Source organism: Cheilinus undulatus, linkage group 8 (assembly GCF_018320785.1).
Source record: "Cheilinus undulatus linkage group 8, ASM1832078v1, whole genome shotgun sequence".
Lineage (NCBI taxonomy): Eukaryota > Metazoa > Chordata > Actinopteri > Labriformes > Labridae > Cheilinus > Cheilinus undulatus.
Window position 1 is genome coordinate 29,701,689 of NC_054872.1, and position 23,279 is coordinate 29,724,967.

The 23,279-nt window shown below is 40.0% G+C and overlaps 1 protein-coding gene across 2 annotated transcripts in view; it reads left to right on the forward strand.

The window, feature by feature from the left end:
- The first annotated feature begins 5,626 nt into the window (after positions 1-5,626).
- The window catches only part of zgc:158766 (uncharacterized protein LOC100009641 homolog), a 40,188-nt gene continuing 22,535 nt past the window's right edge, over positions 5,627-23,279 (forward strand). For both annotated transcript variants that reach the window (XM_041794077.1, XM_041794076.1), the window contains exons 1-5: positions 5,627-5,825; positions 14,839-15,036; positions 16,016-17,246; positions 22,540-22,737; positions 23,021-23,144. In XM_041794077.1, coding sequence (XP_041650011.1) covers positions 5,757-5,825; positions 14,839-15,036; positions 16,016-17,246; positions 22,540-22,737; positions 23,021-23,144 — 1,820 coding nt within the window. In that variant the 5' untranslated portion in view covers positions 5,627-5,756. The remainder of the gene's footprint in view (positions 5,826-14,838; positions 15,037-16,015; positions 17,247-22,539; positions 22,738-23,020; positions 23,145-23,279) is intronic.

The following is a 23,279-nucleotide window of genomic DNA, read 5'->3' on the forward strand; positions in this document are numbered from 1 at the left end:
TAGTTCTTAGGAAAACAATGCATTCAAGATATTTTGCTGTCCCTTTGATTATACAGGAACAGTCATGTGGACTTGGGGATGTCACTATTTATTCATGAGGCATCTGGCTGCATACAACTATGGTGGGGCAGGAAGTGACGTACTAGCCCTTGTTGGGTTTTTCCTTAGTTTGTGGTGTGTTATTTCTAATTTCATCGCCTTCCCCCTTAATCTAACCTTTGGGGTTCTGGTGCCTAATCCTAACCACCCTAACCCTTTTTGGGTTTTCATAAGTTTGTGGTGTGTTGAATTTAAATTTGTTCCCCTCAGTAAATTTTCAATTTTTATGCATAAAATTCTGCTGTTGTGAAAAATAGCCACTTACTGTAACCTCTGACAGTGAGCTGAAAATTAATGATTCAGTACGTCTATCTGGTTCTGGATAGGGTAATGGACGTCACTACCCACCCCATGGTTGAGGTCGCCCCAACATAGAGGTTGCCCCAACAGAGAGATCTGCAGCCAGATCTTCTTGATTTATTTTGGTGTTTTTAATTGTTTCTGGAAATCAGCCGACTCACTGGTATTTGAACTGATCACACCTTGCAGCCTGTGCTTGTATGGTGTCCTGAACTACTTCATCACAATGTTATGACTGTTGGATGGATGTAAGTGTTCTTCTAAGAATCCATGAATGATTTTTTGACACTTTGATAGTTAATAATATGTTGCCCCAAGTATGGCAGAGCAGAATACAAAGCTTGAGTTAAAGAGGTATGGAAAGGGTGAAGTTAAAAGTTTTCATTACAGCTGTGTATTGTGTGGCCTGGGTGGCACTGTGAGGTTGGTATGAAGTGAGGTAGGACCAAGGTGTTACATTCCACAGTTTGGTGTGTGAGTGCTGTGAGAGAGAGAGAGAAATGACCACCCATGTATCGAAAGCAAAGCACACACTTTATTCAATCAGTGTAAAAGTAAGGTTGTAAAGTTTCCTTGTATTTTGGGTTTTTTTTTTTGGTCAGAGTTTGGTTGAAAGCGTGTGTGCATGTGTTGTGTGTTGATGTGTGTTTGTGTCTATCTGAAAAGATCAGAAAAATCTTAGAATCTTAATCCAAACAACCACTCTGACCATCCTCCCCTTAAATCTGCCCCATATTTTTTATCTGCATGTAACAGTCAGATATGACGATGAAAAATGATCAAGCTGTGGCTCTCGTATCATCTGACTAATTTGTTCCCCTGATGGTTTTATCAGACGCCGTCCAGCCCCAGGGACTGACCTATCTGCTTTTTCAGATCACATAAATATTGTTTACCACAATCCTGCGTAAACAAGGCTATTTTAAACCTTATGGAAAAACAGGAAAAGTTAAATTTTTGCACTTAAACAAACATATTAGGTTAAATGGAGATGATGGTTTACTGTCAACAACTCTGCTGCTGTCAGAGCTGATTTTAATCCAAACATTTTGAAGATAGAAGCACAAGAAGCCCACAATTAGATTTATTTTTGGCTTTAGCACATGAGCCCTGTGAAGCAAATCACTTCAAATTCAGCAAGAGTTTGGCTCCAGGATACTTGTCGTTCACTGTTTTCTTCAGCTAAATCACCAGTAATACAAACACATGCTGATAAGACCACAGAGGAACAGCATGTCTACTGTCCCAAACAAGATTTATAAATCTTGTATTCAAAAAATGTCAGAAGTTTCAACTTATATGTGCTCTTTCAACATTCTCTCACACTTTGTATTCATTAAAAAGGAATTAAGTATTGTTATGTACAGTATATATAAGATAAATTACCATATGAAATTATGTTTTTATCAGATGTACAAGCTAGTGCATGTTGTTTAAATCAACATTTTTGATTAATGTATGTAAAGATCAAACGTATTGATATATCATAATTAAGTTTAGCATTAGTTCAGGCATGACATGGAAGTCATATGCCCGGCTGCAATCAGCTGACCACCAGCTGATTGAATTATCTCCTCCTATCACTCTCAACCAATCACAGCTCATTCCATCAACAAGGCGGCACTTGTAAATATGATTTCCTTCTAACCAGTCCCCGCTACACCAATGTTGATCACACTGCACTTTTAATGGCAAAGCTTTTTCTCCATCATCTCATCCTCTTTCCCTCTAGAGCTAAAGCTTTTGTTGCATCCTCATGGGGGAGTTCTTTCCCCAGAAAGTCAAACCATGCTGCTTGGCTAACCCAAGGAGCATCTTGTATCCTTTATCACCAAGTAAATCACAGCAAATCTATGACAAGAATATTCCTGACTGATGAGACGTAAGACCAAAAACTGACACTAAGCAGCCATGCCGAGAGCTATTAGTTTGACTTTTAACAGTTCAAGCCATAAGATTTTCAAATAAACAAACATAATAAACATAATGAAGTGCATCTTGTCCCTTGTGAAATACTCTAAATGTATTTTTTTCTGATGTACATATTTTAGATCACTACTTTTCTTCTTATTAAATAAAATCCACGTTTGTGTTTATATAATCTGCCAATAATCATCTTAAATTTTCAATGAAGAGCATTAACACACATGTAGCTTTGGTCCTTTTTCACCATTTGATCCTTCTCTCACAGTATCTTCATACAGCCTTGCTGGAGTAAAAAAACGTATGGACATGCTTCATAAACGTCCATACTTAAACACACTGACTCTGTGTTTAGTTTGAATCCTCCTATGCTTTTTAGAGTCACCTGAAGGATACTGTTATTTACATTAAGACTGTGACACCACATTCAAAAACATACATTTACAATGTAAATCCTGTTTTTGAATTTAAATATCCCTTTTTTGTGTAAATACTTTTATCATAAGCACATGTTCGTACCTGGCTGCTCCTATGGCATTTTTGAAACATTAAAACATTACACCCATTCTCTCTGGTGAGTACTAGGGATGCACAACACTGGATTTTTGCAGATATATGATATGTCAATATTTACAAACTCATTTTAGACAAACAAATATCAATGAAGATAAATGTGCACCTATTTTTATTGTAAAGAACATGAAATCATCCGCCTATTTGAGAGCTAACAACAGCTCTGTAACAACCAAGTCTATCAACTTGCTGACAGACAGTAAGCTCACTAGAGCAATAAATAAAAGCGTGACCCTTTTAGCTTAGCTTACACTCGCTTTGCATGGTGGTTTCTTGAGACAGTCCCCTGAAATGCTTTATGTAACACGATAATCAACACTCCTTGAAAGTAGATGTAGTTCAGACCTAAAATTCAGTCCTAGTAGCCTACTTTAAAGTTTGAGGAATGAGGATGAACAAGGAGAAAAACTTATCTTTTTTACAAAAAACAGCTGAGATAGGCTCACTGATTTCTGCTTTAAACTGCACAAACCTAGTAGTTCATTCTGATGATGTATGACCGATTTATAGTCTGGAAATACCAGCAGGAATTTTAATATCAATTGATTCAGGTAACTTGGTTTTTTTTAGCTATTATTTGTCTTTACCAACCTTTCTCAACTGAAGTGCCTTCTGGCATTGTCAAAAATGCTTCAGAATGAACCAAAAATTACTCCAAACGTTCACATCATTAGCTATCCCAGTGTTAACTGTCAAAATGGTCTTACATGCCCTTTTTCCTGTAGTCACATCAGTGCCTATGAATACATGGACTTTTACCAGTTCAGCAGGTGTGCCAAATGTGCCAGATTGTCTTTTTAAGGTCTACCTGATCATTCTGTAAAGTATTAACATTTTAACTGTTTTAAGAGATTGCTTTAGAAATGTATCTTGTTAATCCTATTACTGCATGAATTCCCCTGCAGTCATATGAAAACATTTTACTTTGCTGAATTACTTCAAAATATTAAAGAGTGCCTTAACTGAAAGAAGGTTGAAAAATGCTGATCTATACCAATATCATACTGAAAATATTATACCTCCCTGGTGAGAACTGAAAATGAAAACTTCTCAAAGAGTAAAACATGTTTACAACAGACATCCAGTAACAGACACTCAACTTGCAACCTATTTGAGTAACTTTTCTTTAAATTGAGAGCCCGTGGTAGCTTTGGGATTTGGATATTTGTCATGAAGCACAACCTCCCATGTCAGAGATCCTCAAGGGACCTCTGTTACAATTCATTCCCCCGCATTTCCCGTCATGTCTCCTCTGCATTTGATTCCAAACCCTAAAAACATACAGTATCTACTCACTATTTAGCCTCGACAGACTGGGCTGCAGCCTTCCTTCTAAGATTATACACCACTGAGTCAAATTTGCTTGAGTAGGCATCCTGCATCATGGAGATGTGCCAGCCTGATACATTTCTAGACCTCAGCTTAACCATTGTGATGCTCAAGTGCCATCATTTCAGCTAACTTGAATAAGCAAGAATTAAAGAGAAGGATAAAGAAGGAAGTAAGAGGCATGAAAGAAGAAAATATTTCCTCTTAGAGTGAAACCATCCAAGTGGGACAGAAATTATAGGCTCAGCCATGGCACAAACGTTACTTGGAGAGGGACGAGTGTATATTTGAATGGTGCGTATGTGAGGTATGTGTGTGTTTATTTTTAAAGCAGATTATACAGTAGGTATATACAGAGACTAAACGTAGATCTACTGTATATGTTACAATGTGTGCCGTTACTGATTTCTGATCTTTATTTTTAAACTTCCCAGCAGTGTTTGTCTGCAGCCAGAGACTGTGTGTGCCCTTCCTTCTCTGTCAGCCCATTGTGATGTCTGCCTTCCTCTAAATATAAACCAACCCAATTACCTATCCTCACTGCTGGCTCTGTTTACACAGGCCGGCTTAATATGATCTTCACATTTTCACACAAAGCGTGCATTCTCGCAGAGCATGCTTTCCTGAACAAGGATTTCCTGTGTTTCGAAGGAGATGGGAAGGAGCTCACAAAGTGTCACTTTTGCTGCATTCCTCTGGGTATAAACACGCTCACCTCTCCCATGTTTTTGTGTCTCGTGTGCATTTTCATGTCATCATCGAGGAATGTTAACTGATGAGTTTATTTTACTCACACACAACTTGTTTTGCCTGTTCTTGAATGCAATTTGCAGAAGTTTTGAAGATGTCATATCTGTCTTATGTAACAAAAGGATGTCCCACATGTGTCAGTGGTTTAAAGGATTAGTTTTCCCCGGACAATATTTAAGGGGAACGCCATTGTAGCGAGTGACCTGAGCCACCAATCCTATGCTGATGTCTTCCTTTCTTTTTGCCCTTTGAAAAGCAGCAGAATAAGCTGAAACCCTAGTCCATTTGTATTGTCAGGACAAAGAGAGACCATTGTGGCTGGAGGGGTGGAGGTAGGGGTGCAAGAGGTCAGGGGGGGCAGAGAGGACTTAGTCAGAGTCCAACCCCTGGCTAAGGGTAGTGTCAGGGGGTCTTTAGGCGATGGTCAGGTAGAGTTTTTTTTGTTTTGTTTTTGTTTTTTTCTGAAGCTGCAGCCGTGTGCATTATCACAGCTGGAAGAGGCTTCAGTAGCAGAGCAGCAGCAGGGCGGGGGAGGTTATGTTGAAGGGAGGGAGGGAGGGAGGGAGGGTGAGTGACGGGGAAGCCAGCGCTGTGGCTCTCTCACGCTTCGACAGGAGTTTAGTCTGCTCCAGCTGCCTGCACTGCAGCACAGGGAGAGAGAGGGAGAAAGAAAAACACACAGGACCTGTTGATACCACAGCCATGACTTACAGAAAGGATTGTATGCTGGATTTTAACACCTGGAGTTGATGACTCTTATTTATGTTTTGTCTGGTGCCTGAATGCTGTCACTGGGCAGAATGCACTCCAGAGCAAAATCCCGGAGTTGTGACAACTACCTGAGTATTAAGGTATGAGCTCCAATTATGTGCTCTGAACAGGTTTTGTGTTACTTTATCACTTTCTTTTCGATGTTTTTGCACATTTGTTTCCCTTTTTTTGTGTTGAGTGTAAACCTGGCCTCTAGGAACATTAAGCGTCGCCTCTGTGTGTGTAATTGTGCACATTCATGGGGTGGATGTTTTTGTCTCAGCTTGTAGACAGCTGCTATTTTGACTTTAAGTTCTGTAGACAAAACATAGCAGGTAGCATTATGTGAGAGGGAATGCAGCTCAGTAAGTGCAGTTCTAGCATCATATTATTGCTTTTTACATAGCGTTGTAGATAGTGCTACATCTCTTTTATGTCCATAGTCCACCTTTGATTAATCCATCCCTTTATTGTCACCTAAAGCTCCTGTATTTTCTACCTTGTGTCAACTTTGGGTCCCCTCTATATCTTTGCATACAGTATCCTGTCCTGTACAGGCAGAGTTTTATCATAAGAAATGTCTTTGTGCTTTCGTTCAACAACCAAATGTTTCCATTTTTGTGAAAAGTCTTTATGTAAAATGCAAAGTCGCTGTTTATTGACTTATCTGAGAGCTGTAAGCAGCACTTACAGGCATTAAAAATTACTGTTCGAAACATCAGTTTTATTGCTGATGGTCTGGTTTGCTTTTCTATGTCCTGTAGAGTCAATAGTATAACTTTTCCTCAGTTTTATTACCAGCTAATAACTACTTACTAGGGCTGTCAAGATTTATTAATTTCACTCTTAAAAACTCATAGACTGCTATGTGTGCATGTCAGAAGTTATCAAAACATTGTGTTATCAAAAATGTACCTTTTTATTTTATCCTTATTTCCTTTAAGATCCATAATAAGTTAATTTTTCTGTGGTTTAGTGCATGTTAAAAGCTTGGATCTACCAATAAAAGCCTTTCCGTATCAAGACAGGAAGTCGGTTAATAAATCCAAAAATAGTGGAGTTTCAAAATAGAATCAAAAGGGTGCAGTTAATCGTGATTAACTACAGAAGTTATCATATTAATTGAGATTAAGATTTTTAATCTTTTGACATCCCTACTACTTACATAAGCTAAGTTAATGTTGTTGTAGTCTGCTGTTCGCTGCTACATGCCTGTTTGTAGTTTTCTATGTTCACTTTATAGTTTTAAATTCAACTCAACATAACCTTCAATAAACAAATCAGTTTCAGCTCAACACAACTAGTCTCTACAATGATACCAAACAAATAATGCTGGGTTTTTAACATTTTCTCTTTTTGCAACTAAGGCATTGTTGGAATTTGTCTGCAAAATACTCAGAAATATGTAAACAAGAATAATCTGCTATTATTCATTTCAAGGCTGAGTGAAATACACAAGGTTGCATCCTCTCTGATAAGACAGTTTCCTTTATCATCCTCTCTCTTGTTTTGGTATGCACCGTTGCTATATTTACTCTATCTCCCCTTTGTTAGTCTCCTTTGTGTCTTCTGTCACTGCTGTGATCAGTTGAAGGAATCACCCCCCACCCCCCACCCCCTCGACCCCCAATTCAGTTTTTGTTTTTTTTGTGAGGAGTTTCTTTAATGCAAAGATGTCATCGAATATGCACATTTGTGTGAGTAATTTATAGCACGTCTTACTCTGGGGTCAGTCAATATGTTACCATGCATTTAAAAAAGTAACAAAAAATGTGCTTGTCAGATGAAAAATTGACTTAAGAATGCAACTGAATGCAAGAGTGTAATTCTTAGCTGAGCACATAAACACACCTTGATAATTTAGTTGGAGATTGATTTACTCTAGCATGTTTACACCATGTTTCAACCCAAACTGGACAAGGCTCCCGCAGCCTCCATGCCGGGCTTTGTAGAACAGCATGAATCCAAAAAGTAGCAAAAGTTGTGTTAAACTAGGGAGATATAATGCATCCTATTAGTACAAAAATATAAAGCCAAGTGCATGTAAAAAATTTAAAGAGCTACATTTATAAGGGCTTCTTTTATAATCTATTTAAGTTTCTAGGCTCTTGACATTTCCATTAACCTCTTATGTACTTGACCATAAAACTCAAATCTGATTCTGAGTGCTAACTTATGAGCAAGGTCAAAGAGAACTAGATCCAATTATAATTGGCTGAAAGGGGGGGCGTTTGCTGAATTTGGACATGCAGTAGCTATGTCTTTCAGTGGATCAGTTTCCCCCCTATGCTACGAGGACAGTTAGATATCCTAATGGAGCTGTAACTGGGTATGTAAACATACTGCATGCAGTCTATGAGAGTTGCTCAGGAACAATATTCTGTCAGTGTTGTTTACATCCTGTCAAAGTCATTAGAATCTGTGTGACCACATGAGTCAAATGTGTCTGATAACCATTTAAGTATCAATCTTACAGGATAGTTTTGTTTAACTTGCATTGAAAGGAAGATTGTCTGCTGTATTACTGTCTAACGTTTGTTTTTGTGTTGCTTAAAAATATATATACACCTTACACTTTACATTATTTACCCTGGTGACTCACAGATTTCTTTTTGCTGGTACAATCCAATCTTAGAAATTTGGAGGAAAATCAGAACATGAAGAAGAAATTGCCATAGACAAGTGGGTGGGCTAGTTTATCACCACCAGACTTCCATGATTGTTGATCCATCACCTCACAGACCTTGTTATGTTGACAACACAATCTGTGTGGGTCTCTAAGGGTTAAAGTTTATCTGCAGAGATAACATAGCATCTACAGAAGTGTACAGAAATGATACTCTAATATCATACAGTTTTAAACAAGTACATTGTGATTGTGATGATCAAACACAGAAAGAAGCAGCTTATTTGTGTTTTTCTGTCAGATTCTGTGTGTGATTAATAAAAGTTTGCCTAAGTTTTGATATGTATGTATAAGAAGCTGAAATAGGTGCTAAGAGAGTCTTTTGTGGCATCAAAAAGTGCAAAAAAGAGCTCCCAGTAAACACCACTGAAGGGGCAGAGTTTAGATTTTATATAGTTGGTTGCTTGCAATTAAAATGACCAGTAAGATAGAAGTTTTTATGTATAAATGAGAGAAATGTTAAAGGTTAAGGTTGCTTTTAACTATGTAGTGTAAGTTTTTAGTTAGGTTTTAGACACTGGCTTTGTATCCCTCCCCCTCTTCTCACTTTCCTCTTCTCATAAGATAAGATTTCCATTCCTGGGGATCAAAAGCTGAATCAAACTGCATGTTCAATGCTGAGCTCTCATTTAGCTCTTTTGTTGCCGTCCTGGCACCTGGCAGCGATGCAGGTCTGAGCAACCTGTGGCCTTTGTCAGGCTCGCTGCCTTTGAGGCTGTTAGCAGGTTGGTTAGTGAGCAGTCTGTATGGGGGCTCCAGGGCTCTCCTGTTACACTCCCCTGGTGGCTTCATGCTCCACTGGAGGCCTGGTAGGCAGCGCCTTTTGTGTCCCTGACCCACTAAATGTGTCAGTGACCACCTCTCCCTTACTCTCTCCCTGTCTTTGTAGATCTACTCGCTCTTCTTTTCTCTGCCATACCCCCCCTTTTACTCTTCTTTCCCTTCCTTTTTCCTTCTTGTTGCTGTGTGATGCATGTAAACAGCTCATGCAACATTACCCCCTGTTTTCCTATATGTGTATTTACATAAACCATTACAAAAACACAAAGTCAAAAAGCTGACAAATTATTCTCTGGCGCTTAATATGCCCTAAAGCTCAGCAGGACTTCCTCGTATCTCTATAAAAGAAAAATCAAACCGCTTAAGCTGCCCCACTGAAAGACCAATCCCAGGTTGTTAAGCCTACTTTCCGGCTCTGTGCACCTTCTGCGCAGCTGTTTCACCTACATTGTACACAAAACCGTTCCACCTGGAGTTTGAAGCTATTAATTACAACCTCAGCCCTCTATCACACAGCCAGCCGATTACAAAGGCCTGGCATCAGAAAGGGTGGGACTTCCCAGTCTGCTCCTGCCCTGTCTGAGGGTCTGAGGGTGTCGCATACACAACCATACACACTGCATTCCTCTGTGGTTTAGAGCGGATGGGGAGTTTAGCGCTGGTGGCCAAGCTTAATTTTTGCTGAAACGAGTAGATATGTCCCCCACTAGCCAGGTGACACTTTCTGTCCATGGCAAGCAACAGTCTAGTGTTGAGAAATTGCACCAAAGATTGCAATTCCTTTAGCGGCCACTTGAGCCTGGCTGCAAAGGACTCAGAAGTTACGTTATGCATAATGAGGGATGTGGCTGAGCTAAATCACAGGTGGCCATGTAATAGCTGACATAAGGTCCGTCTCAGCTCCATCTTTTTGCTTTTAACAAGGTAAGTTAGTTTGAGACAACAGTTCCAATTTGGCAACCACCGCCATAAATTGGCTTCAAAAGTGCTGCATAAAACAATGAGTAATGAGCTCAGTAACGTAAGGAAATTAAATGAGTTACTCTCCGCCCCTGGATACAATACAATATGATGCAATGTGATATAATACGACACGATGCACGGTAGTTTGCCCCCTCAGGAATTTAATATCCACTGTTTTCTTCTCAGGTGGATTAAGGATTAAGAACCCCCACAAAATAGTGACTGTCACGGTTTTAATTTTGACAGCTATTTTTCATTTTAGTTTTTGTCTTTTGAAAACATCTTTAAGTTTTAGTTACATTTTTGTCATTTCTACCCTTTTTAGTTTAAGTCAAGCTTTAGTCCACCAAAACTCAAAATATTTTAGTCTAGTTTTAGTCAATAAAAAGTCCTTACATTTTAGTCTTTACTGTCAGTCCAGAGATTTATTTTCTTGGCTAAATCTGATACCAAATCATGGTAGTGTGTTCTCTGCACCCTGCCAAACCTGAGGTCTCTGCTTTCTACAGCTGCGAGGCAAAAGAGGTACAAATGCGTTGTTTTTTTTGACAGATTTCCCCACAGTGGAGAAATATCATGGATTTTGAATGTCTGACAAAAAATAAATTACATTTCAGTCTTGTTTTAGTGATCTTGACAAAAACTAAACTTACTTCTGTCAGTTTTAGTCATCACAGATCTATCTTTGGCTAGTCTTAGTTTTAGTTTTCGTCATGGAAAAAAAAAGGGTGCCGATGAATATTTTTAGTCATAGTTTAAATCAACAAAATTAACACTGCTCTGTCATTATCACTTCAATGCATCCCACACATCAGCAGATGGCAAGGGGATTTATTTAAGAAATATGGAGAGAAATTTGGCCACATCTGAAGTTGATTAAAGAAATCTGATTGCACATTTGCACATTTGATTGCACATTTGCAAAGTAAGATTGAACTTTTGACTTGCTAACATAGTGAGCTGTATGTCTTTACCTTGCTTTGTAATTCTTAAATTGATATCGAAGCATACAAAGACTTCCCAGTTGTTGGTAAAAGGGAGTGAATGAGCCATAAATTAGCTGATATTAGTATTAGCTAGGGGTTTTAACCTTCCCAAATAATGCTTGGTGCTATCAACTGGTAGTATTAGCCTTCAGGAGAAAGAGGAAGTGAAAGAAGATATTTGGCTTCAGAGCTTCCCAGCATGAACATGACATCCCAGGAAAATGGCTGCTGTGGGAATATGGTCACTGAAGAGCTTCTCATGTGCAACAGATTGACTGGTATTTTGATTTATCTTAGGGTTGATTTTTGTCTACTTTGCTTAACTGCTCTTCAAAATACTCCTGATATCACCACCACTTTTTTTTCCTTGGGAACCTGAAGAAAAACTTGCTGCTGCGTCCGAACTATGTAGCGAGGGCTTTCCTCCCATTGTAAGCTTTCCTCCAATAAAACACCATGTTATTCTTCTCCTCCCGGGTGTAACAGTGACTAATGCCCAGAGACATTTTTGTCTGACTAAAAGCAGACTGACTGCTAATGGAGGTGGGCGTTTTGTTTCAGGGCATCAGCACTGTACAGCACATAGCACTTAGAGAGGCGGAGTGCACAATGAGTGCCTTGTAGTAGAGTCGTGGCATGTGTACCAATGCACTGAACTGTACTCACTCTCCTCTAATTGATGGTCCTTAGCTGCTTAGATAAACAGGACAGATCCTACAAAGGGTGAACCATGGGCTGTGTGACAGGAGGGAATCAGGCAATATCACTCTCTATGCATCCTGTTTTACACACTTGCATTGTCATGTAAATGCAGCATAGATGTTCAAGTATTTGTGAAGAGGTGCCCCCCACCACCACCACCACGTTCTTCAGTAGGGTACACAGTTGTTGTGGTGTGGGACTTTCCTTGGCATTGCTTTCTATGTGTATGTTTATCATTGGAGGCAGATGTCTCTATTCCACTGTTGTTCCATTCGGGAAGGACAGATAGCAGAGGGATGTTTGGCCTCAGCTCTGACTGTAAGAGGAAGGTCACAGCCTGAACTGTGGGCAAAACTACAACACAAGGTCAAGCTCATCCAGGACCGCTTTAAAGCCAAACGTCCCGTCTCACTCCAGGCGAGTTTGTAACTGTCTGTGTCGAGCATGTCATCTGTCCTGTCGCTGACAGATGGTGGTGATCCGGGTCATGAAGAGGTTGGACGATAGTCAGTGATGACATGGTTGTTATTTGTAGGTGTCATTGTACAAACTCAGCAACAACTGGAGTTCAGTTTGGACTTTCCAGCTCTGCTGTTTGTGTCCACTCAAGACCACGTCACTCTCACCAGGTGTTTCCCCTCTCTCTGATGGAAAGACCATCATGGAGGTGATTTCCTGTCATGTTCACACTTCCTGACTGTCTGGATAAGTTGAATCATGATCAAAAGATAAACATATGCAACCCTATGAAACCCATTTGAAATAATGAACAGTAAACTAGCGGCATACATTTATACATTTTGTGCAGACAGTCATGGATCTTAGTGGATGAACTCCCCTGGATTTTGTCACCCTACAACTTGAACAAATCAAAATGTTGAAATTTTTTAACTTTTAGAAAAAATATCTTGACAACAGTTAATTGACAACAACTTTGATATCCACAAAACGGCTGAGACCTTTTAAGGGCTCATAAATAAACAAAGCAAAAAACAATGCTGTTCCAAATAGTTAAGTTTTTTTTTGCAGGTGACATCAAGTCACAGCAAAGAACTCAACAGATGAGGAACAGCAAGTAGTTTCTGACAAGAGAACACTATCAAAATGCCAAATTTTGATCTGTTTATGGCTCTGCCAACAATTTAAACTGCAAAACTTGACAGGTGTGAATTAAAAATCTACATATGCATTTTGGATGAGTAGAGTCAGTAAAGTGTCACATGTGATCCATTTCCACCAAACGGTCTCGTATGGTTCAGTAAAGCTTGGGTTGGTTTGGCATGGTAAATCCTGATCTTGCTTGTGTTTCTTTAGAGGATGTCTTAATGTCTGCAATGTAAAATTCTTATCTTTTAAGAGATCCACAGCATTTGGCCCAGCTCAGTAAAAAGCAGAGGTGGGACTGTACTATTGTAGTCAAGTAAAAATACAGTTATGTTGGTTAAAATGTACTTAAGTAAAAGTGTGAGTTTTGATCTATAAATAAAAGTTTCTCTTGGCTTCCTTTTAGGTTGTACTCCACGGTGATCTAAGATCATGTGGCGTATGCTGTTCTCCATAACCCTTCGTTGCTCATGGTGTTTGTAGAGGAGCAATAGGTTTTGCTGCCAGAGCAATAATGAGCTAAGTAGCTTCTGCTGTACAAACACAATCCTGTTATCTGCTATTATTGTTGTTGTTGGCGGGATTAGCCCATGTGCGTTAAGGTGGCTTTGGTTGTATACATGGAGACACAAGGGGTGGCATGTACATATTTGATCACACTGAGACCCGCTGTCTAAAAGAAGTGTTTAAGGGCTCTCAAACTCCTCTCCATGTGAATGACCTCTAACTCAGTTGGCAACTTCACTCATGGTGCAAATGTGTCTCACATCAAAAACAAGAATAATCAACCAGAAACATGAGCAAAAGAAACCCAGCAGGGAAACACAGCTAAACACCTGTAATTAAACACATCTGGACACTCTGCCCTAGGGCATGATGGGAAACTCCTCCAACACATCCCTCCAGATTTGAAATTGTAGTTCGCATAGCTTTAATAAGTTGACTCTTTACAGTGTTGAACTAACACTGATGGATCATCACTGTACAATTTCACTCAGGATGGCATTAAAATTATACTCTGAGAGTTAAAAATCAATTCAGAAATGTTAAACTCTGAGATACCAACACTGCAGGCTTTGCTGTGTACAGCGGCTGTTTTTGGTTGTGATGTGAAATCATTCTCTCAATCTGTCTCAAGTAGTCAGCAGAGGTGGAAAAAGTACAATAGTATTATACTCCAGTAAAAGTGCAGTTACTCTGGTGAATGGATGCAAAAATAACTTAATTCAGTACCAGTCTGGCTTTTTAAAGGTGTATTAAATGAAGACGAAAATGTGAGAAAGAAGACTGTCTTTTAAACAGGAGCCATCTCTTGTGGTTTATATGAAATAGCAGGTTTGTAGAAAATGGCTCATTCATAAATGGCACGTGATTACTTGGTCATTTATTCGTAAAGGTTTATTTTTCTCGCTAGTTTTCTTGTTTCCATTTAAAGCATGTTTAGGACAAAATAAGGGAGAATAACTCACCTTCTACACTTTTATTTATTCCTAAGCAGTGCTCCTTCATCTGACATTTCTACATCATCAGGATCACATGCCTGCAAACAACCTGTAGTCATATTTGTGCTTGTCCAATAAATCTATATTACACTCTCAGTGGTTCATGTCTCTTAATACCCTAGGAATCAAGGTGTCTAAATACACCTTTGGTTGACCTGCACACAGCCCATGTTTACACCGAGGCCATAACCTGTGATGAAGTTGAAACTGTTCTGTTTCAAAGGGTCACAAGCTAAATCCGTTTAGTGGTTTTGTGTTCTAATGTTTTGGGAATGTCTTTGGAAAAATGGCTTTGAAGTGGCTTGATCCTTCTTGTGCCCATGAAATATTTAGCACAAGCTTTCCCTAGATTAAAGACATCCAACCTGATCCATTTCTTTTGTTTCCTCAGGACGCTGAGTCTTTGGACAACTGTATCCAGAGCACTTTGTCAGCCTTGTACCGACCCTTCAGTGCCACGGCTGCCACAGTCCTCTGGCAGCTCTTCAGCGTGGTGGAAAGGCAGTACAGAGGAGACGGCCTCCGCTGCTTCATTGACTTCTTGCTCCCTGCCAAGAGGATCCTGCAGATTATTCAACAAGAAACCTCTGTGAGTTAATGTTGATTTACAACATAGTCAGCAATTTAGAACTAACTTATTGATATCCTGCTGGACAGTTTGATGTTTGCTCTAATTTTGTCATAAATCTGTTGTAATAAAAGATTGATAACACAACAGTAAGAATAAATCAAAGTCCAGTGTTTCAGTTTATGTTGACTGCCATACTGCTTTAGGCACCTGAAACATTGAACAATAAGTGATAAAACCAGTGTGTTTGTTTCTAAAGAATGTGAGAACAGTGTGAAAGATGAGTGTGAATATTTTGAGTGGGAAGGTCGGGCATTGGCCTGAGACAGAGTTGATTATTGTTTGGAGAACAAGCTGAAAAGCGTCCATCTTTCTCTGAAAAGGCAAACAGAGGGAAACTGTCGTCTGTTTGAAAAGCTGCCACAGACTCTTGGGCCCAAAGAGAAATTCAATATTCTCTCCTATAAGCTTTGATTGCTGTGTGTAAGGAGCCTACACTCAAAGCTCTGAAACTTTATTCCTCTGTATTCATGTGCAGTGATTACACTGTGATGATAGCCATAGAGCAATAGTTTCGCCTAAGCCTAGCCTCTGAGAACAGCTAGCAGTGCATGAGAGTCTTTGTACTGCAGGGAATATGGGAGGCTTCAGAGGAAGATCACATCCTCAGTGTGAGAGATGAAACAGTCCAACCCTAGAGCACAGTTTCTTTGCTCTTAGGTTTTGTTTTTACTACATCAGAGTGAAAATTTTTTGTTGTTGCTGTGAAACCAGGCCTGATCAGACAGGTTTTCCTGTACTTGAACAATTGCTGACAGTGATTCATCCAGTGTGTCCTATGAAAACATCTTACCTCTGAATTAGAGTTAAACATGTGTTTGAACATGGCTTTGCAGGTGTCAGTAGTAATGATGCAACTCGTACCACAGCTGAGCCATGACTCATAGAACAACATAATTCTTAATGGGAGAAGATTTGACTCTTTTCTGTTTTCTCTTAGGTGAGGTTCAGAGGATTGCTCCTCTATCATGAGGGCTGGCCTCTCTGCATCCACGATAAAGTCGTCCTGCAGATCTGTCCTCTGCACAAAGTGCGACTAAAGCAAGGAGACTTTTACCTACAAGTAGTTCCTTTAGGCCGCAAGAGCGCTAAGCTTGTGATAAAATGTTTGTCAGCCAGTGGGCAGGCCATCACAGAAATCCCCATCACAGAGAGCATGTATGGCAGCATCTTCACCGCTGAGTTCCTGCAGAATGTAACACGAGACCGTAACCTACACCCACTACAGAACTGTCTGCTCACCACTGGTACGGCCGTTTACAGGACGCCGTGGAAGAACGTGGTCAACCCACTTTTTGTCAGCAGCACGTCAGACGGCATCATGCAAGCGCGATGCAGCAGAGGCGGATTCCGCGGCCAGCTCAGCACCTGCAGCACAAGTGGATCAACGGGGACTCTGGACAGCCACCGCAGCTCTAGAGAGTCACTGCACTCTCAAGGAGACTCCATCTTCTCTGAGCCTGTCTCTCCAAACAGACATCACATGGATACAGGCAGAGAGACCCACAGTGCGACGCCCCCAGACAATGCTACACCTGTCATTAAGATTGAAGCACCCACTGAAGAGGGGAGTATAACACAAGGGAGTGAGGATAGTGGCGAAAGGGAACGAGGGTCCAAAATGCTGTCTTTCAGCACAGATCTCAGTAACCCAGGCCCTAGACGCCGCCTCCCACGGGATTCTGTAACATTTGAGAGCAGAAGACTCTTCAGGAAATCTTACATGGAGGCCCTGCAGAACCCAATGACCCTTGGCTCCAGCTCTGAATCAATTTTGGAGGAAAACCCAGAGCACAGTGCTGGGCTAAGAGAGAGGACAGTGACACCAGGAAGCAGCCCTGACACCCGGACGCCCTCTAGAGATCACTTATCTTGGAGACTGGGTAGCCGGAGCTGGCTAAGCGGTGACGACTCCAGGCCCAGCACACCTTTACTTTACTTACAGAGGGGGCTAAGGAGTGCAGAGAGGCGGGCAGAAAGACGCTCGAAGTCACTGGAAAGGACTAACAAAGCAGGACAGGTTAAAGCTCACAGAGAACGGTCTTCTTCTGGAGGCTCGACCAGTATCTCACCCAAAAAACTAATGAACGGATACGCTCTTCGCTTTGGGAAGCTGGATATCGAGGCAGCTTTTCCTGGGTCTGAGAGGAGAAGCAGCAAAGAAGAGTCAGGTATGTGACCGCAGCTCTGCATCATGTTGTTCACCTTGTCTGTGGTTATTCAAGTACATCAAGATTCTTACATAGGGTGATTTTTATTCCTCTAATCCACCTGAAAATCATGTAAAATATCTTTTTGCTCCACCACACCACTCAAAAAAGTAATTGGTAGTAGATCAAGATTTCATATTTAAATCTTTCTTCAATTGATAGACCAAAAACATAGAGTTTAACCTGCTATGCAACCATGGTGATAAAATGAAAACAATCAGCTAAAAATCATAATTATAGTGCTTAGAAAATAATTCAAGACCCCTGTTACCCATTTATACAGCTTGTTTGTTATAGATAAAAACTATTTGCATGTGTTTTGCACACTAAAGCTACTTTGACACATGTAAGACACGTGTACTGGACATGTCCGGACACTACCTTTGTGCTACATGCATGAAAAGGCAAGCCCAGATCATGTTAGGACCTGATTCTATGGACATTGTCACTGTCACATGAAAAATCTTTTTCTTTAATTAGGCTTTGCTAAAATACACAGTTATATTTCCCAATATAAATTTTGAAAGTAGGACCTTTACCTTTTTAGACTTCTAGTTCAGTGCAGTATGACAATAACTAGTTTTTAGTGGCAAAAAATATCTTCACAGAAGTCAACAAGTGAAGATGGTAAGGTAGTTTTATTGACTGTGTGGCCAAGGCAACATGTGTAGAAATGGCAATAATAATTATGTATGATGAAAATAAAACAACAAAATGCTTTTTTTTCATTGGGTTGTCAATCATCATGCTTTTTCTCACCATGCAGTGATAATTTTGATACAAAGCAACAAACCTTAAATATTTGGTGACAACTATTCCGCATGAATATGTAAAAAAAATCGTTTGTTTAGAGGGATATTTTCTTTTTCAGAGCTTGTTTTGTAATGACAAGTTTGGTTTTCTCCAGTGATGGTTGAATCATGATGACTACACGGTTTGTCATCCCCACTTATCAAATAAAGACAACCTCAGGACGCAAAAAAAAACTAAGTTTCACTCCTAATAGCTTGATGATGGTGGTTTCACACAGGGTGTGTAATCATACCCTGCAGCAGGACTGGTTACAACAGTTCATCACATGGCTGCAGCTCAAAGCAGCTTTAATGCTGCCAGCAGTGACAGATTTCTCTACAAAGCCCCCGTGTATTCTTTGGCACGTTCAGTCGACAGGTATGGCCCTACCCTGGAAACAGAGTTATGATCATACCCTATGTTGTCTTTTACTCTCTCCTAACTGTGTTTGTTATGTTGGCTCATACAGGGAGGCTCAGGAAAGTGTTAATGTGAGAGAACCAGCAGGAGAATCATGCTGTTTTTAGCAAACACAGAGTCTTCCGTGAACTGAGATGTGAGAAGCAATGTGAAATTGTTTATTTTAATGTCTGAATCCTAACCTAGCATAGTTTTTCACAAAACCCAAGGCTGCTGGTACTTGTGATTTAAATCAAGGTGGTAATCTAAATGTTCCTCTTTGTGTGTTTTGTGCACGCCATTAAATTACATCAGTGTTATGTTTGTAAGATTACCTCAGAGCAGATTATATTTCAGCTGTTGCAGAGCAGGTTTCCCATAACAATGTTTCAAAGGCAACAAAGGATCCTGTAAACCCTGTAAAACAACCACAGGGACCCCAACATCCCACAATGAGATGACCCTATAGTGTTGTTAGGACTGGGGGCTGCACTGATCCCAGATGGGTTGCCTCATTTACAAAAGTTTCTTTTGTGAATCAATCAGCCACCAGGGATCCACAAAAAAAAGCTTTTCAGGCTGTCTTTGAATAGTTCATTGAGTACGGAAACATAAGACCCTACCAACACTGACTCACACTCATCGGAAAAATATGTCTAAAGGATTAAATTACTCATGATATGCACCATCAAACTGAAATATCATAACATACACTTCTTTAAGTACATTATCTAATCAGTAGACTGAACATCAAGTGATGATTGAGCCTCTATGATGTTTGAAAATGTCACTCAGAATACACATAAACCTAAACTGACACAGGACAATACTCAGGAGGTTTAACTCTACGTTTGTCGCTTCCTGTGAAAACAAAGCATTTTAGGAAACATGCAGCAAACACAAGCGTAGCCACACAGTTGCACAGGAAAAGCACTGACTGTTTGAGGACAAAAGAGGCTGAGCTGAGGGGGTTTACTGTCACAGGACAACACAAGAGGCCTCAAACTGTTTGAAAAGACGACACACAACAGGTGATCAGAGACAGAAGTGTTGACATTTGTCAGTCACTTTAGTGGAGCTTGTGAAGTAAAAAAAAAAAAAATCAGAGAAATTGCAAAAATCATACATTCATTTTCCCAAGAAGATAAATAACACAAACTTAAAGTGTAAGTGAACCCATGGCTCAGAGCTAACTCTGCCCACCTCCGTAATTCAAAAAATGCCCAGAAAGTGAGCAGTTTGGTACTGAGAGGAGGGAGGGGAAAAGGACGGGGCTTTCCAGTTGAGGCGGGAGTGACAGTGATGTCCCCTTGTCAGAGAGAGACACAGACAGAGTCCCACAACACCGCTGCCTCATAGCGATCTTTTGAAGTGGAGGACTTTTCCCCTTTAGAGTCCCCCTGATGCAGGCCATAGTGGGGTGGTAGTGCTGTGGTGGTCCTGAGCACTACCTGTTCGGGTCGTTTGCTCCAGCAGTGGCGTTACTACAGCCAGAGCTCTCAGAGCCAAAGCAGTGCAGGAGAGGATGGGAGTGGTCTCTGAATGGTAACGTCAGTTAGAGGCGGTAACGCTCTACCTTTTATATAGAGTTTGTGACGTAGAAACCTACCGATAGTCAGTATCTATGTCACATAAGTCCACCTTTTCAGAAAAGATTTTTCAAGGCAGATGCCCGTTTGAGCTAATAAAAAGCTGTAAACTCCAGATTGTATCAGTTTTTTAGCTGTAACACCAGCAGTGGTGTGTTTTATTATAGTTCAGTAAATTACCTCAGTGTACAGATGAAAAAAAAATTGAAGTGTTCACTATCTTTTTAACAGGTCCATTACAACATGTCATAGTTTGTCTTTGTCAAATGCTTAAAGGGAGTAAAAAAACTGCAAACTTTAAAAATTTTCAAATGCAACCAAATACATGATGTACTTAAGCACAGGCCTGTCAGACCAACACAAAAATCAGCTCCTCATCCCTTCCACTGATGTTCTCACACTGACGAGAATCAGGAAACAAAAGTTTTCCGAATTTTTAAAGAAAAATAAAATCTTGACTTTAAAAATTAAATGCTGGAGATGTTTGAAGCATTTAGCTCAGGATAGTGACAATCTTTCCCATGTAACGAGTAGTCATTTTTTAACTGGCGCTAGGAAAGCATACAGTTCTTAATGCCCAATCCAAAATATGATTGTGTTTATTTTTGCTTTCCTAGAGACCCATAAATCAATCATCAGAAGACAGTTCTTTAACTTCTATGCAGGAATTCTCTTTTTGATGATAAGTGTAGATTATTGTTTGAGAGAGAGAGTCAACGGGGAAAGAGCGGCGTGCGGCGCTGTCAGTCTATAGTTGGATTTTTGCTTTAAAACACTATTAAGTCAATCAAATCAGGGGGTAGCTCGGTTGTGGTGGAAAAGCAAATCCCCTGCCGCGCTGGGCTGCCCCGCCAAGTCAAACCAAGTCAAGCCAAGCTGCTCCTTGTAATTGAAAAGCCTCATACAATGTCACGCAACTACCAGCCAATCAACACTGAGGACAGGGTGTCACTGACACAGGAAGTGTGCGGCACTACTTCCTGTTTCCTGATGCTGTTTTTGTGCTGTTTCTCATGTTGACAGAGCTAAGGCTAAATTTTTTGTTTTCCTTATTTTTAAAACGTGCAGTTTTACTTTTCCAGATTAAGTATATTTTGGTTTTTTTTTTAATAACCACTGATTATTGGTTCGAAATACCAGTTATCACATCTAATCATAACTAATAATCAGTATCAATGTCGACCTTGAAAAACCAGCATCTGTCGACCCTTAGTTAGGATATATGTGATGTCTGCTATGTTAGTGTTAAAAATGTTGCAACATTCACCTCTGACTCAGTTGTATGTGCCTCATTGTGCCTCTTTGTACGTTGCAGCATGCTAAAGACACAAAAATTGAAACAGTGAACTGCATAATCATTAAATTCTATTATCGCCCCTGTGTGCATGTAAGCATGCCGGCAGTAGCATGCAGCTCAAAGCATCAATTTGCTCTAAATACAGGCTCACAGAGCTGCTAGAAAGGCTGCAGACACACTTATATGATAATTGAAATGTTCTCATAAAAAAGTGTTAACATGTTTTACAGCATTGGACTATACGAAGGAAAATAAAAGTATATTCAACACATAAATAAATGTTTTATTACATTTTAGTTAAAATATTGTTATGGGTGAAGCCTCCAATGGTATGGAAGAACATGGATGAGAGAGTGTGTTTTTGTTGAGGCAAAATCCCCAAAAATCTAATAAAATGAAGCAAAATGTAAGCATGTGTGGATAGTGGAGATTGTGTAGCGTTTTCCTGGCTATTTTAACTCTTGTAACTCCAGATGTGTACCCTGCAGCTGTCTCTTTTTCAAGTTGAAAGACTGCAAAGTGGAAAACAGCAAGCAGCAAAGATGACAGCCAGCACAGAGGGGTCATGACACTTTCACATAGCTCCTAATAACTTACCTAAAGCTGTATTTTTTGTCTTTAAACCCAAATAGCTGTCATTTCCATGATCATGTAATGTACCATTCGCTAGAATTATTTGTATCCTTGCTTTTTTTTTCTTTTTTTTTTACAAGAAAAAAACTCTAAAAAGTTTTTTTTTCCTCCACCTGTTGACATTTTCCCTCTGTCAAGGTACCATTAAGAATAAAACAAGGACATACAGCATTAATTCAGGAATACATGTTGAATATTCTAACTGTTTTGTTGAATCAAATGGCTGAAATGTTGTACTACTCAGAAATGCCTTGAGCAGCATTCCTATATTCAGAGCCTTAAGGACTGAAGAGGAAGGCGTGAAGAAATGAGAGTCTAATAATGCCAGAGGTTAGCATGAGTCAGCCACACTAAACACCTGGACTCCATGATGAGTCAGTGTGAACTCACTCTTCAAGTACAACTCTTCAGCCACTAATAAACATGTATTTCATCAGGTCTAACAATAAGGTCAGGAAGTAGGACAATGCCATCAGGCTTCGGGCTCCTTATTAGAACATTTGCTCTAAATTTTGCTTTTTGCTAATTTTTTATTTTTCTACAGGCCAGCGGGAAGACACCATCAACAGTGAGATAAGGAGTCACAGACGCAGTGGAGAGGAGTCACACAGTCCTAAAGCTGCTAATGGGTCAGCCATCAGACTGGCATCAAGCTCTTCCTATGAGAGTTTCACAGTGCTACCTAAACTGATGTCTGAAGTCAATGAAGAGCTGCTGACATCGGGCGCTGTGATTCTACCAGGTACAGGAAGTCTGAGATGACCTGTTATTTTCACACAACAGCTTGACATACAGATATCTTACACTCTATGCTTGTGCTTTAAGACTGCATTTAAAATAAAAAAAGCTAATGCATACAAAAACTTGTTTGCACTTAGCAAACAAATTCTCTTTTTATCTATTAACTATTCTATTAACTTTTATCTATTAACATTGTCATGATCATACTGTGCTGCTTAAAGCTCAAACATTCGTAAATCATGCATATATCAGGTGTTGACCCCCGCTCGCTTTCTCTCTTCCAGGAAACAGAGATCGCAGTGGGAGGGCGGTGCTGCAGGTGTGCACGAGAGCTCAAGTGTGGGCCGGTGAGAGCTGCATGGTCAGTGACCTCACCTGTTTACTGGGCTACTACTACTCAACACTGCGGTAAGCCAGGACAACTTTTTATTTGTCTGTTTTAAGAGCAGCTCCAGTAAATAACACACCTGTCCATTTTCCCTGAGGTGGATGAGGCTATTTAAAAAAATGTAGATCATCTTATGTCTAGAAAGCAGGCAGCTA